Here is a 14988-nt window from a genome sequence, read left to right on the forward strand (position 1 = left end):
TATTATAGGCTTTATGTTGTTCTGCATTTTAGTTTTAGCTTCTATTTAGTTTGATTGATTATGTTATTGAAATTGACTAAAGCTGACTTAAAGAATCCTCTAACGTTGGCTTGCCTAGCAAGTGAAATGTTAGGCGCCATCACGGTCCCGAAGGTGGGAAGTCCGGGTCGTGACACTAATTCTCTCGGTTCTACCTTGAGCTAGCTATCATCTTCTTCAAGCTTAGCTCATAAATTAACAAGTTTCATTGCGATTGTGACTGATTGCATCACTTGTTGAGTCTCTACTACCTGAGGTGGGGGTACTACTTGTAGTATCGTAGGGGCATTCTCTATTCCTGGCAACCAATGAGCTAGTTGAATCGACGCTAAGGTTTGAGGAACGCCTAGTTATCTGTCTAGAGGGAATATTCTGAGCCTTGAAAGAGGCTGGCACTAGAGCAGCATGCCGCTTCATCTGCGTTATTTGTGAGATGGTGCACGTTAGTAAGCCTAACATAACATGCACACCTTGAGCTTCTCTCTCATCTCTTTAGTAAAATCAAACTATTAAAAATAATTTGTAATAATAAGTTAAATTGCATTAATATATAAAAAAATATTATACTTTATGTATACAAAACTTACTCTCTCCGTTCACTTTTACTTGTCCACTATACTAAAAATACATTTTCACTTTTAGTTGTTCACAATACTAAATCAACAGAAAGACGATTTTTTTTCCTATTTTATCCTTATCATTAACTACTTATTTTCCAAATCATTTCTCAAAATTTTTGAAAATACTATCATTATTATGGATAAAATTATAAAATATATATTTCATTTATTTTTTCTTAAAGGGAGTGTAAAATCAAAGTTAACAATTAAAAATGAACTAAAAGATAAAGCATTATACACTACTATCATAAAAAAAAATTATTTACACAATTAAATCATTTACAATAAATTGCAGGTATAAGTTTTATTGATTTTGTATAACGATAAGTGCACTAACAAAGTATATAAATCTCTTAACATAAAATAAAAAAATAAAAAAATAAAAAACAAAACAAAAAAAAAACTTAGAAGTAGAATAAAACCTTGTGAATAAACAAATTCTCTAGTGTTGTAGCTTTGGCAGTGATCTTGAAAATGGCGAATCAGCAGCAAGCATCGAGTAGGCCATGGATACTCGAAGTCGTACCTCTTCTAGTCGTCATACTAATCGCTGCTCATGTCCTAGCTTTGGTATATTTTCCCTATCTCTTACTGTGTTTGTGTTTTTTAACTAGTACATACTGTGATTTTTTGAGTCATTTACTGAATTTGGGTGTAGGTGTACTGGATTTACCGGCTAGCAACTGAGAAACAGCCTCAGAGGAGAAAAAAGCACTAGCAATATGTAGATTAGATGAATTTTCATTTCGCTTCAGCTTTTGGGAAAATTCAAGGTACAAAAACCCTAGTATTTCCTTGTGTTTTCTTATTCTCCTTTAAGTTTGTGAAACTTTCAATTGTTCTTTGAAATTTGAATTACTCAAAATAGAAATTTGAATTACTCAAGAATTTGAGTTTTTGAAAATTATATTACGGTTAAATTATTGTTGAATATTTGTCCTGTTTGTACAATTATCACTTGGAATTTTGTAAATATTCATAGATTTATATGCCAGTAAAAATATAGAGAACTTGTAATATTGTTATGGTTATTATTTATATATATTTAACTTATTTTCATTTTTCTTATTTGATGTGATGTTGACATGAGTTGAGCTTAAATGGAGAAATAGCGAAAGTAAGGATTCATATTGCCGACCCCAACTTGTTTGGGATTAAGACATAGTTGTTGTTGTAGAGATCACTCTGTGAGGTGTCAATTCTATTGGATGAAGAAATTTGGTATTGGGTGGTCGTTTTTTTTTGTTGTTGCTTTCTTTGAGTTGGACTGCCCATATTTATATTGCCTGATGTATAAGATGGCTGCAAATGTGAATGGATTTTTATAGCAGTCACGGGAGAGTGAATTCTTCTTTTCTTTTGCTATTGAACTTTTTTAAGAGGCACGTGATGTGAATGTTAAATATGATAGAGAAGTCCTTGGAGTCAAATTGGAATAGACTAAGCATTGCGGTAAGTTGAAGAATAGCTGGTATGTGCAAAGTTTCCATTCACGTTTGTGTTTTGGTAGTGTGCAACAAAGAAATAGAAGGTTGTTATTTGTTAAAGGAATATGAAGACTATTTAAAATCTAGTGCTTTGATCTTAATCCTCTTCTTCTTGAAGGATAGAAGGAAAGCAATAACTTAACTGGGTGAAAAGGTAACAAATTTCTACTAAAAAGAAACAATAAAGCAGAGGATGGAACCGACTCTTACAGGGACCTTATTTTGGTGAACTTGCGTATCAAAATCTTTTGAAGTGATAATTTAGTTAAATTAGGTAATTGGAGTCAACTTTTGTTAAGGAGATGAGGTTGGGGGAAGTCCTGTGCAATCTTCTAAGGGGGTAAGGTGGAAAACCTTCTCTAAGAGTGAAAGCCTTTTTTTCTCCTTTGATGTGGCTTCATACTAAGCTAGGATGCCATGGAACTGTATGAAGAATGTTTTTATACTTAGCGGAAAGTGATCGCTTCATTGCTTAAAGCTATAGATTGATGTGAAGCATGAGCTTATCACTTATTATGTGTGGAGTTATGTGACTTAGAGTGGTGCAAGGCAATTTGAGCAAGAATTACTCGCCGTCTTTTTTCTTCTGTTTCAGCATTTGTTTAGAGGTGATATTCTTATAACTGATGGTGTTGAAGAAGTGCAACAGTTTGTGTAAGAATCTTGAACTCTGATACTAATATTGATGTAGCACCAAAAGGAAGGAGGGAGAACAAGGAGACAAATACAGAGAGATAGTGATTGAGATAAGGAATCAAATCATAAAATATAATTTATCAAATGAAGTGGTTCATCAAACTGAAAGGAGGGTCTCAGGGTCCTATTTATATATAGGGAACATTGTACAAGGTAGAATCCTAATTCAGTAGGAACTTTATCTCTAAATAAGAGATAAAAATAAAATCAAAGATAGATACTATCAATCTTATTTACTAACCTTTTTCATGTTTCTGAAGAAAAAAGAAGATAACGGTAAAATAAAACAAGGGATAATGATAAAGATGTGAAGTAAAAACTAAGCTAGCTAATGATAAATATAAGATCTACTCTAAAAAGACAATAAATTCATCTAAGATCAATAATAAAATCTTCCAAATCTTTTAGTATGTACATCAGTTGACTTCAACTATTCATTTCTAAGGGGTTCTGGTGATTAGAGGCTCTTAAATGGTGTTATGTGCAAGAAGTTGTGGTCTTCTGCCGAAGTCAATGATTTATTTCCTGGCTTACCTGCTAATGATAAAAGAACCCTTAAAACTTTGCAAGTCTGGTGGATTTCTGGTGCATTTAGTGGGAGTGTAGTGGAAAAAATAATCTTAAGAGCATTTTATGTCTCCAGTAATGTTTAGGATAGGATAGTTTTGAAAGATCAGGTGTTTTGGTGATTAAGTGTTAGATGATCTCCAGTGGGATTGCTGAGCATTCCATACTTGAGAACATCAGGTCTTACTGTCTCTTTTTCCGTTTACTCTAAGTACTTCTCTCAGAAGTCCTGCTGACTGGTGGCAAAACTTTTAGCGTACATAGATGGTTCGATAAAATTATTAGGGATTAAGTGAAGAAGGTAATACCTTTATATATGATTACAAATTATTATTATGGCTTGAAATATCATGCTTATATAATATAAAGATGGATACTTTTGCATTTATCTGGTGATGATTGGTGATACCTTGACGGAGCTTCGCTTAAAAAAGCCATGATCTAGGATTGCTGGGATGTCATTCGGAATTTCCAGCTACAGAGCATAAGCCAGAAAAGGTCTATTTATTTATTTATTTATTTATTTATTTTCTTTTCTTTTGGGAGTGGTATGTGGGGTTGAAATTTGTGAGATTGTTATATTGATGATTGTTAGAAAAACTTGACGGACTTCACTGAGTAAGAGTATCAACTACTAGCATGCTGTTAAAGTATCTGAACATGAGATTTAAGAATGGAGATTAAAAGATATAGAACATTCTAGCAAACAGAGGCTAACTTTAGAGAACCCTACATCAAATTCAAAATACTACTGCTTCCTTTAGTTTAACAATTTGTATCCCATATTGGTGCGTAAGGGCAACCGGAGAGTTTTATAAAGGTCTTGAAACTCCACCTATTGACTTAACATTTTGGATTGGATGCTCAAATTGTTTCACATGATATTAATGCCAATTCCACTCGTAAATCCACATGGAAGTCCATGTATGAATACCATATAGGGAAGGGTGTTGAACTATATAATATCTCACATCAGGGATAAGCGATTCAGAGGAGTTTATAAAGGTTTGAGCTACTCAACTGGAGGTTTGAGTTGCATGTTCAATTCTTTCCCTTTTTGTAGAAAAGAAAATAAAGAAATAAAAGTATCCCCTCTCTAATTGTTTAAGTAGAAGTCTTGAGTTCGATCCTTATCTTCACCCAGTGATAAAAGTATTTACATGTTCTTGGTCCAAGAGAAAGAATTAGATATTTAGACCCACATGTGAGGTAGGGTGTTGTAGTCTTGTAGACATAAAGTAAATAATTATAAACACCTCTTCTCTGAAATGGGTCACACGAATCAACAACTCTCGGATGGAATAATCACATTTATTTATCATTTCTGGATAATCTCCAATAATCTAAAAAGCAAAGTTATAACAGTTTAATGAGGTGACCAAAGTTAGATATTGTACATTCATTTCTGACGTGCGTTGCATCTACACCATCCATCGTTTGATAACTGATTTTCTTGTATGCAGTGATTTTATCAGATACTGAATGGTCATGTTTGTGGTTATTCAGGTTGATCTTTGATTACTTTGAGGAGCTATATCTTGACTTTGATGCATGCTGTTCTCTATCTTTTATAATGTTCCCTTCTGTTAACTCTGAACTCATCAGTTAACTACTCCAGAAGGAGCATATCTATTACCAATTCTATCGTGCATTGCATTGTTGTTGTAGAACATTTTGTCTGAGTTTTCGAGTATAAAGACTAAAGAGTCAAAGCCTCTGCATCTTACAAGATATCTCAGGCTATTACAAGTCCTATTTTGAAAAGTAATTGTCGTTCATGCTGTCAAACGTTATGTTCCTCTTTTACTTCTCAGCTTTTGTTTTTCAGTTTCGCTTTCTGATGACTGAGAATTTGTTTTTGTTTGTTAGTAGGGATTCATTCTATACCGGTTCAGAAGCAAGCTTTACACTCAAGGCTTTGGTGATTGGTCAGCCCTCTTTGCCTAAGCATACACGTGTCCTCTTTTTCTCCATGAATTTGTGTGCAATTATGCTGGAAAAGTTTGGGATTTGTTACATGTTAATGGATCGCGTTAATCACTTGCCATTGTTGAGAAACTTCTACATTCTTCTATTAACGTCAGTGCTGTGCATTTATACCCCAAGTTTGTAATTCTTCTACAGGATTTTCATCACTAATCCTCTTTTGGTGTGTGTGCTTTGTCAACAGTCTTTGCTAGAGCCTGTCATACAGTTGTAGTTTCTTATGCATAGGGAACTTGAGTCATACATGTAAAGTTGATCTAGTATGAAAATTGCAACAGAAGTTTGAGGATTATTAGGTGTAATTGGCTGTTTGAGTGAGTTATATAAACTTGTGTAAAGTGGACTGATGTAGACAGAAAAGATTTTGTCAACCAAAATTTACTAAACATTGGTCATATTTCAGTCCATTTTAATCTTTCAAATGTTTGCTTTTATCTTTTTTCCTCATATAACTAATAACGACCACCAAAGGTTGTAGTTCCTCCTTCCTTAACTAGATGTATTGCATTTGAGCTTTGAGAAAGGAGTTAATTTTTTAGGAAGTGCTTTATCTCAAAATCAGACACAGTGTGGAAAGTCAAAAAAAGATAAAAACAAAAGGAATATGAAAGACTTGTACCTCTGATCAGAAAGATACTAGAGTTAGTACTTGTGACGCTGCTGTTCGATGTGATTCTTGGTCACTGAATGTCTTATTGACACCAAAGTATATTTTAATGTTTTCTGAAATAGCATTCGGGTTTTTTCACAACAGAAGCGAGGCTGTAGACGATAAGAAGAACAAGTGTTAATTTGATTTTCTCTTGACTGACATTTTTTTTTAATGACTTGATTTTTGTAAAAAGGTAGACTTATTTCGTTTATGGATTCAACAATTTCATCTTTCGAATTCTGAGAATATTCAAATGTAAAAAAAAGAATTTATTTTAAAAAGAAAATAAACGACTCTTTTTGCTCAAGATTACAAATAAGACAATAAAGGATCTAATTCTTCTCGGGAGATTTTTTTTTTTTTTTTTTTGTTTTTGCACAAGAGGTTTAATTTGGGATTACACAAAATGTGCTCCAGAAATAATTAACTTAAAACTTGTACCACACTCCAAAATCTCATTTTTTTCAAATCCTTCAACAATGGTTGATGAAAAGGACAAAAAGTAAAGGAAAAGACAACATGCTTCCTACACCCAACTGTCATTTCAGTCCACAAGTCCCTGAAACATTCACACACCTGTTTTTCAATGTCCGAGCATCACATTTGGTCTTTCTTCAACATCCCACCACCAACCACGAATTTCTCGGCCAAGCTCAAGCTTTATTGTGCCACCCCACAGGAATCTTTTACCTATCACAGTATTGATGTTCAAATATCCTCTGGCATATTTGAAAAATCAGAAATGATAACCTTTTCAACAACCTCCACAACCCAGTTCACCCCCCAACCATCCTCTTCCACGTTATCAAATTTCACTACTTATCTCCCATAACACCTTTGTCCCCTTCTATTCATGTCCAACACATTAATTTGGGATGGCTCCTTTAATCCTCAAACGCTGCAAGCATCTGCTGGAGGAGTTCTCCGCAATCACCGAGGACAGTGGATCAGATGTCCACTATCTGCTTTACTGCTTTAGAATCTGAACTAAGAGCCCTCCTCTTGGGTCTCCAGATTGCTAATGACTTACTTCTTCTATCCTTAAAGATTGAAATACTTATCTCCATGATCCGCAATGAGAATAATATACTCACATCTTATGTTTGATTGCAGGACCTTACTCCACCAGCTCCGGACAGTCACACTTGACCACATCTACCGGGTGGCAAACGGTGTAGCAGACACATTGACAAAACTTGGCATGCTCCTAACTCCTTCTGAAGGCCAATTGCAGTGGAGTCTCGTACATTTTTTGAATGCTTTCAATAAGGACTATTCAGACGTTATTGTACCACGAATGGTCCCCCTTTCTAAAACTATTACTGTTTTACTTTTAATATAACCGTATCCTTATTAGAAAAAAAAGAAAAGGAAAGCAAACTTATAAGGTTAAAATATGTTTTTCTTTAACAGTTCAAAAAATTGCAGTCCCAAACCATAATAGGAAATAATTACAGCACTACAATGTTTAAGATGAATAAGATCCTTCCATTTTTATTTAGCTGTATGAGTTTGAACTTTGAAATTAGGAAATTCCTAATAAAGAATATTTTCCCTTTAATGTATGTTACACGACTTGAACATGGATCAATACGTTACACATTCAGCTACTCTCTTAAAAAATACTTTATGCACTACGGGTTTGCACTAAATGAAGCAATTTAAGTTTAATAGTCAAGAGAATATATAATATAGATCATTTTTCGATTTGTGTGTGTCATCGGGGACATGCTAATCTTCTTTGTATCGTTTTTTATCGAATGTCCCAGAAGGGATAGAATATATAATATTAGTTAATCATAAGTGATAAAAATTTACATAAACGACACATTTTTATATTTGTTTGCTTAATATAAATATTTGGTGTGGATAAATATTTTCGGTTAAGCGGCATCTAAAGTCTTTTTCTCTTGCATAGGTAGTATTGAAATTGTTCATAATATTCCTTACTCCATTACTTAGTGAATTGCATGCTATTGCCTAACAGTGAAGCAAAGTAATTTTTCTTGTATAAAAGAGAATGATCTTGCAAAATCCATGGAATAAGCAAATTTAGTATTGCCACTTTTTTTATCGCATTCAAAGCAGTCATAAGAAGTTTGTTCAACTCTTTGCCCTCGTAAACAATGACATGAACAATGTCTTCATGTTTTTGGACAAACATTGTGGTGTATTTCTATCATTTTTCACCTAACCTTTTATCTGAAAACTTATCTTTTTTGAAAAATTCCGAGGGAAACCCGGAGCTACTATCCTTCGGGTGCACATTAGATAACTTGTTCATTATGCAATAGTTCGCAAACCACACAAGAGATGTAAATTGCACTAAACAAGCCCGATACAATGAACTCTGACTAAGAAAGTTGTTGGTGAGGTGCAACTCACTTTCCTCATCTAGCAATTAGGTACCTTGTTAAAATGGAGGTGTCACACTCATTCTATCCACATCTTGACTATTTCACCGAATACATATTACTTATGTGTGTCAAAATTTAGGCCGATATAAATAAATCATCTAATAAGTGTTTTGTCTCTGTTAATTTGAACACTGATCTTTATCGTTTGCACTCACTTTATTGACCAATAACCACATCTTTGATGCTTCTCCGGCAATTAGGTATTAACATCTCATTGCGTTTTAAAGTGGAGTATCAAACTTGCCAATGGCCTAATTCTTCCAAACTAAGGCCAACAAAATCCTTTTAGTTTGACAAGGATGCTTCCTATTACATATTTCTGTGCATGTGAACCGGATTGTTTAACCAAAGATGCAAAAGTGGATACACATTTTTTCCAATGGTTTCATTTTTTCTCCTTTGCCAAACCTTTCTATTACACAAATGGTATTCTACATCTTCGCACTTCCTCATTATACCAAAAACTGAAAATCAAAATGTAATGAAAGTCCTGAATCCACTTTTTGACCAAGATTTTGCGAGACATATTTATAAGTTTCACATTCATGATAGTTTACTCTATGAAGAGCTTAATTGAAGAAAAGGCTCACCTAAAATTGTGTTTTTTTTTTTTTTTTTTTTTTTGGAGAGATGCTCATTGTATTGCGGTTTAAAATCAACAAATTTTAAATGATTAAAATGAAATAGGACCTTTTAACTAATTACATTACTTTTTATGTCCATGACAGTTTCAGTCCAACTCGACTGCCGAGTAACATGCATCGAGAATTTACAGATGCATGTGTCAGCTACATTGGGTATGTTGTTTGTATTGACATCTTTCTCTGGGGTAAAAGTTCTTTTTTTTTTTTTTTAGCAAGAAACACCTTTTTTTCAAAAATTGAGGTGTTTGTTCAAGCTTTTGAAAGGAAAAAAATTGATTTTGAAGAGAAGCGGAAGCAGTTTTGGAGAAGCAGAAAAAAATAGTTTCTCTTCAAAAGCACTCTTAAGTAAAATACATTTACAAATAATTTTTAAAAGCTTGGCCAAACACTAATTACTGCTCAGAAATTATTTTTAAATTAATTAGCCAAACAAACTACTTCTCACCAAAAGTATTTTTGAGAAAAACACTTCTCAAAATAAGCTGATTTTTGCAGCTTGGCCAAACATGCTATAAATGTGTCCAACACTTCCGTTGATGAGTGTATGGACGAAAACTTCATTTTATATATTTGACCTAGTCAACGGTAATAAAACCTTTGATGGTTGTGATGTGTCGACATGACTCTCAAAGGTCGAGGTCAGAGGTGAAAGACAAAACGGTACCGAGGTCGAACCAGCTTGGCAGAAAACGAGGACGAGCATCCACCCTCAGCACGAAGTGATGACCAACTTTAGAATGTAGATTCCCTGTATATTCTCTTCTGTTGTACTATCTAGGATATTATCGCCTATGTGCTTTTATAAATAGGAATAGATGTAAATCAGAGGGGGATTGGACGTTTTGTAAAGAATTTCATCAACTTTGTATGTACAAATTTCTCACTTTATTAAATAGAAACAAAGTAAGACTTTTCACTGCCCTTCTTTTATCCCTCTCCCGATCCAAGAAGGATCAGAATATACGATTGTTATCCCCATCCATCTTTATTAGAGAGATATCTGGGATTATCATTGTCGGGTTATCTTTGTCTCATCTATTATTTGAAAGTCATCTATTATTGCTTTACTATTATCCCAAGTTGTCTTCTTTTATGCTGTATGTTAAATACTCACTGTAGTAAACTAGATCTATCATTGAATATTAATATTAATTGTATATTTTTCAACAAATTTAATTGTATAAAATCAAAATCTATTTTTTGGGTCATACAATGAGTTTTTTTTGTCGTGAGGTTTTTCTCTTATCCTCAACCACAATCACCATTGGTGTTTGATACGGTTGGAAAATATCAATATTTAGAGTGAGTAACGGATGATTAAATTTAATATCATAATCCTAGTTTATATCTAAACTTTCATAAACACTGTCACTTCAATATTAATTTCTCACTAATTCAATAATCATAAATATATATAATGTCAATTCTCTCTAAAACACTCTCATTAATCCGATACTTTTTTTTGCTTTTATAGTTAATGACTATTATACACCTATAACAATATTTGACGTTTAAATATATTTTGACTGTTATAGATAAAAATTATCCAAAAATTAATTAAATATTTCATACTCATTCTCCCATATTACTCTAAAAATTTGACTAAACTCGTAACATTAAACAAATTTCTCTCACTGAGGGCATCTCCAACCCTCCCAAATGCAGTCTTTTTAAACCAAAATGTGACTCCAATGCTCCCCATTTTGGCCCCCAAAATGGGGGATGAATAGTGTTACTCCAAATTTGGAGTGACACTCTTCGTCCTTACTTTATTATTATTTTTATTATTTAACTATTTTAATTTATCTCTTTATATATACCTAATTATGTTTATGTAATATATTTATAATATTAATTTAACATCTTAACTTTGGCGTATAATTTTGATAAATTAATTTTCGTGCATTTATTATTTTTATGTAAAATTGTAAGTTAATTTTATTATAAGTTATTTTTATGTAAATTAATTTCATTTATGGGAGCATACTAGAGGTGGAAGTTGAATATTTATGTAATATTAAATCTGAATTTTACCATAATGTAATATGTATTTAATTATCTTGTATCTCAATGATTTCACTTTTATTTGAATTATCCATTAATATATATAATCTATAATATTTACTTACAAATTATATTATTTAAAAATTTATGGTATAAAATAATTTTATATTAAATTATATGTGATGAATATGTAAAAAAACCAAATAGAATTTCTTTAATAGAAATAAGAAAATAAAATTTAAATAAAATATAATAATATAATATTGAAGAAAAGAATAATATAAAATGGAATATTCTTTTTTGGAGTAAAAAATTGAGTAATGATTGGAGTAACTTTACTCTATTTTGAAAGAGAAAATGGAGGTAAGGGTTGGAGATGGCCTGAGACGAAGATAACAATGTATAAGAAGTTGGAGTGACAACAAAAAATAATGAAACTCTTGACCGGGGGCGTAGGCACCTTGCCGTGACATTGCTTTCGTCAAATTTTTATATTAAATATATACGGTTAAATAATAAGAAAGATAAAAATACGAGATTAGAATATACAGATAACATATTTATTTATTTATTCAATTTTTCAAACGGTGAAACCGCTTATAAAATTTTCTAGGTACGTTAGTGCCCTTGACCCCTTAATCGTAGGTCTTAGGTTTGAACTCGTGACTGAAAAATCTGTAGTAGAAAGAGCTTATCGACTTCTCGGTGCGAATTTAGATTAACTAAGTCACTAAATTTCAAAACAAAAATATTGTAAAATTTAAGAGATGAACAAGTTCTTTTTATTAAAGTTGACAACAAAGACATTTGTATCAGGGATCACTAAAATTTTCCCATTATAATTACCCAAAAAAAAAATCACAAATTGAAATTTTCCAACAATTAAAAAAAAAAAACTCATTTTTCTTCGTCATCTTCGCTGTCCTCAGCCTGCACTTTGCTAGTACTATTATTATTAAAATGACTAGTATTTGTTATCTTCCTCGACGACGTCGTTTCAACAAAGGTAGCAGAGCTCATTTCCATTTGACAAACTCTCACCGCCCCGAACAACTTTTCCGGCAACTCCTCCTCCGCTGTCGCCTCCACACAAAACCCCATATCGATCGTCACTGACGTTACGTATCCTAAAGCCAAATGCAAAATCGCATTCGCAATCGCCGAGCTACTAATATCCACGTCGATTTCTAAGTAATTATCTCCCTTGTGATAATAGCAATTTAAAGCTTTGCCTAGTATACACGCCGAGTAATTCCCCACCGCGGTTTTCACAATCCACGGTCCTTGAACGATCCGGTTCACTATTTTAAATCGGGCGTTACGGTACGAGTCGTCTCCGTGAACGAATCGGTAGAGGAGCGAACCGGGTTCAAGGGCGCGGTTTTCCTTGGTAGCAAAGTAGAAAACAGCGCTGTGATGGTCCTTACCGGGGATTTGAAGATTGACGGCGAGTACGAAGGTTTTTAAGCACGCGCCTTGTGAGTGAGATTTCTTCAGCGCTTGCATCACGAGGTTGTCGCTACGCGCGAGGACGTGGTCGAGTTTTGAGCTAGACCTCAGCCAATCGACTCCCGCGGGCTGTAACAGCCACTCACCTGAGGGTATTTTTGTCTTTTTAGTGAAGTAATTTGGGGCGCGGAGCTTGAAAAGATCTCCGGGTGGTGACGCCCACCCGTTTGCTCCGTTATTCAAATCGACCCGCTTTAATGACCCGCCAGAGATTGCTTCTTCTATCCAATCTTTATTGAGCTTTTGCTTTGTCGAGCACATTTTTTCTAAAAAATACTTGAATTCTTCGGACTATAAAATGGAAAAAAATATTCTTTCTATACAAAACTTCCTTTTTCTTCCTTCTATATGATCATCAGAAATTGGATTATAGAAGTAAGGGTCAATGTTGGGAGAAGAAATGGAGGAGCTCCGGGGCTATGGGTGTAATATATTGAAATGCGGGGCGTGGGGGGGATTTTATATAGTATGTGAGAATGGGATAACACACGTGCCCTTGAGTTTCCTGGAAATTACCAAAGAGCCCCTTTTGGGTTTCACAGCTAATAGTGACAGTGTGAACTGCCAAATACTTTTTTTAATTATCAGATTTTCGAAATTTGTAAGTCCACTAGTAGTTTGTTTGGCCAAAAGTATGTTCTTTACCTAAAAATTTTTTTATAAAAAGTTACTGTGTTTGGTCAAGTTTTTCGAAGAAAAAAATAATAATTTTGAATAGAAGCAGAACCAAAATTTTAAAAGTAGAACAAAATAGATTCTTCTTAAAAATAAATTTTTGAAAAATAATTGTGATAAAAATATACTTAGAATTATTTTTTAAAAGTTTAGTCAAACATTAATTACTGTTCAAAAATATTTTTTAAATTAATTGGTCAAATCCAAACTACTTATTACTAAAAGTATATTTTTAAAAAATACTTTTAAGAAAAATACATTTCAAAATAAGCTAATTTTAGAACTTTGGCCAAATAGGTTATAGTTCAGATTTGTATCAAATTACCAGAGAAGCACTTCTCTCCATGAATTTTTTATTTTTAAGCTAAAATTAAAAAATCTAATTAAGGATAGAAGGATCTTATTTATTGTTATCTCCGTTCTAGTTTATGTGAACCTATTTCCTTTTTAGTCTGTTCCAAAAAGAATCACCCCTTTCTAAATTTGGAAACAATTTTGGTTAAACTTACAATTCTACCCCTAATGAGAAGCTTTTATAATCACACAAATACTTGGGTCCCTTTTTGAATTGTTTAAGACCACAAATTTCAAAAGTCTTTATTTTTTCTTAAACTTCGTGCCCAGTCAAATAGGTTCACATAAATTGGAACGGAGCGAGTATATCATATTCTCGGTAAAAGAAGGCATGTGAACTCACAAATAGCAAAGAAGGAGGAAATATCCAAACTCTTGAATTTGGATTCTTCTTCTTTATGTTTCCTTCATGAAAATTTCTCACCAAAAGAATTATTTACACACTTTCGAATTTTCATTTTTCAATATAGCTAACAAGTAATACTCCAATATTCTAGTATTTATAAATTCTGAAGCTCAATATTTGTAAAAATATTGCTTTGACTATTAGTTTCTGTAAATACTTAATTAATTCAAGTACTGGAAAATTATTAAAACTAGTTCAAGGAGTATTTCAAGTGAATTAATGGATTTTAATCACAGATTTTTAAATTTTTTAAAACTGAAATTCATGTATTCAGCTGGAATTTTCTAAACATATTTTAAATACTGATATTATGAACATAAAGGCATTTGTGATGTAAAGAATCCATCTTTAGTCTCTTATGAAATTGACTTCTACCAACATTTTTATTTCTCCACTTTATCGCAATCGATCAAAGCCTACTTGTGAGAATATACTGGGTATATTAATTCAGAGACGGATCCAGGATTTGAAGTTTATGGGTTCCTATTGTAATCTCAAATTAATATACAATAATAATTGTGTTCACAATTATATATTTATAGACATTTAATGGATTTTTTAATAAAAATACAGGGTCTCCGCAAAAGTTACTGGGTTTCCGGGAACCCAGTAACTATACTCTACATCCACCACTATATATTATTGTTGTTTTTATTGTTTATCACAACTAAAATTGGCAAAGGAACTATGGAAGGGCAAGTGCATATATAGCTATTCTCAGAGATGTTATTTAGAGATTAATTAGTACTTATTTTGTCCTGAAATTTTAAATTAAAAATCCTAACTTCAAGACAATTCAAGATATTTTTGTCCTGAAAAATTAAACTAGAAAACTGAAATTCAGAACGCAATGGCTAATTCCTAAATAGCAGCTCTGGCTACGTGGTGTCATTTCTACAACTAACTATTGAGCTCTAGGATAAAACATATTA

At 32.8% G+C, this 14988-nt stretch overlaps 1 protein-coding gene, 1 long non-coding RNA gene and 1 pseudogene across 2 annotated transcripts; 1 reads left to right on the forward strand and 2 right to left on the reverse strand.

Annotated features, from left to right (window-relative positions):
- The first annotated feature begins 1071 nt into the window (after nucleotides 1-1071).
- Nucleotides 1072-5817, forward strand: LOC107770188 (uncharacterized). Its single transcript, XR_001644550.2, has 3 exons — nucleotides 1072-1229; nucleotides 1318-1432; nucleotides 5282-5817. It is a non-coding gene; the product is annotated as an uncharacterized LOC107770188 (long non-coding RNA).
- A 1915-nt stretch (nucleotides 5818-7732) lies between these two features.
- On the reverse strand, nucleotides 7733-7823 carry LOC142170102 (U6 spliceosomal RNA; annotated as a pseudogene).
- Nucleotides 7824-11863: 4040 nt separating this feature from the next.
- On the reverse strand, nucleotides 11864-13041 carry LOC107770192 (protein ENHANCED DISEASE RESISTANCE 2-like). Its single transcript, XM_016589471.2, has one exon. It carries the CDS (start codon nucleotides 12880-12882, stop codon nucleotides 12010-12012), a length of 873 nt encoding a protein of 290 aa, XP_016444957.1. The 5' UTR covers nucleotides 12883-13041; the 3' UTR covers nucleotides 11864-12009.
- Nucleotides 13042-14988: the final 1947 nt, after the last annotated feature.

Source organism: Nicotiana tabacum, chromosome 15 (genome assembly GCF_000715075.1).
Source record: "Nicotiana tabacum cultivar K326 chromosome 15, ASM71507v2, whole genome shotgun sequence".
NCBI classification, from domain to species: Eukaryota; Viridiplantae; Streptophyta; class Magnoliopsida; order Solanales; family Solanaceae; genus Nicotiana; species Nicotiana tabacum.

Coding starts and splice junctions, on each gene's coding strand:
- LOC107770192 (XM_016589471.2), bottom strand. CDS start 12,882: ATGTGCTCGACAAAGCAAAAGCTCAATAAAGATTGGATAGAAGAAGCA.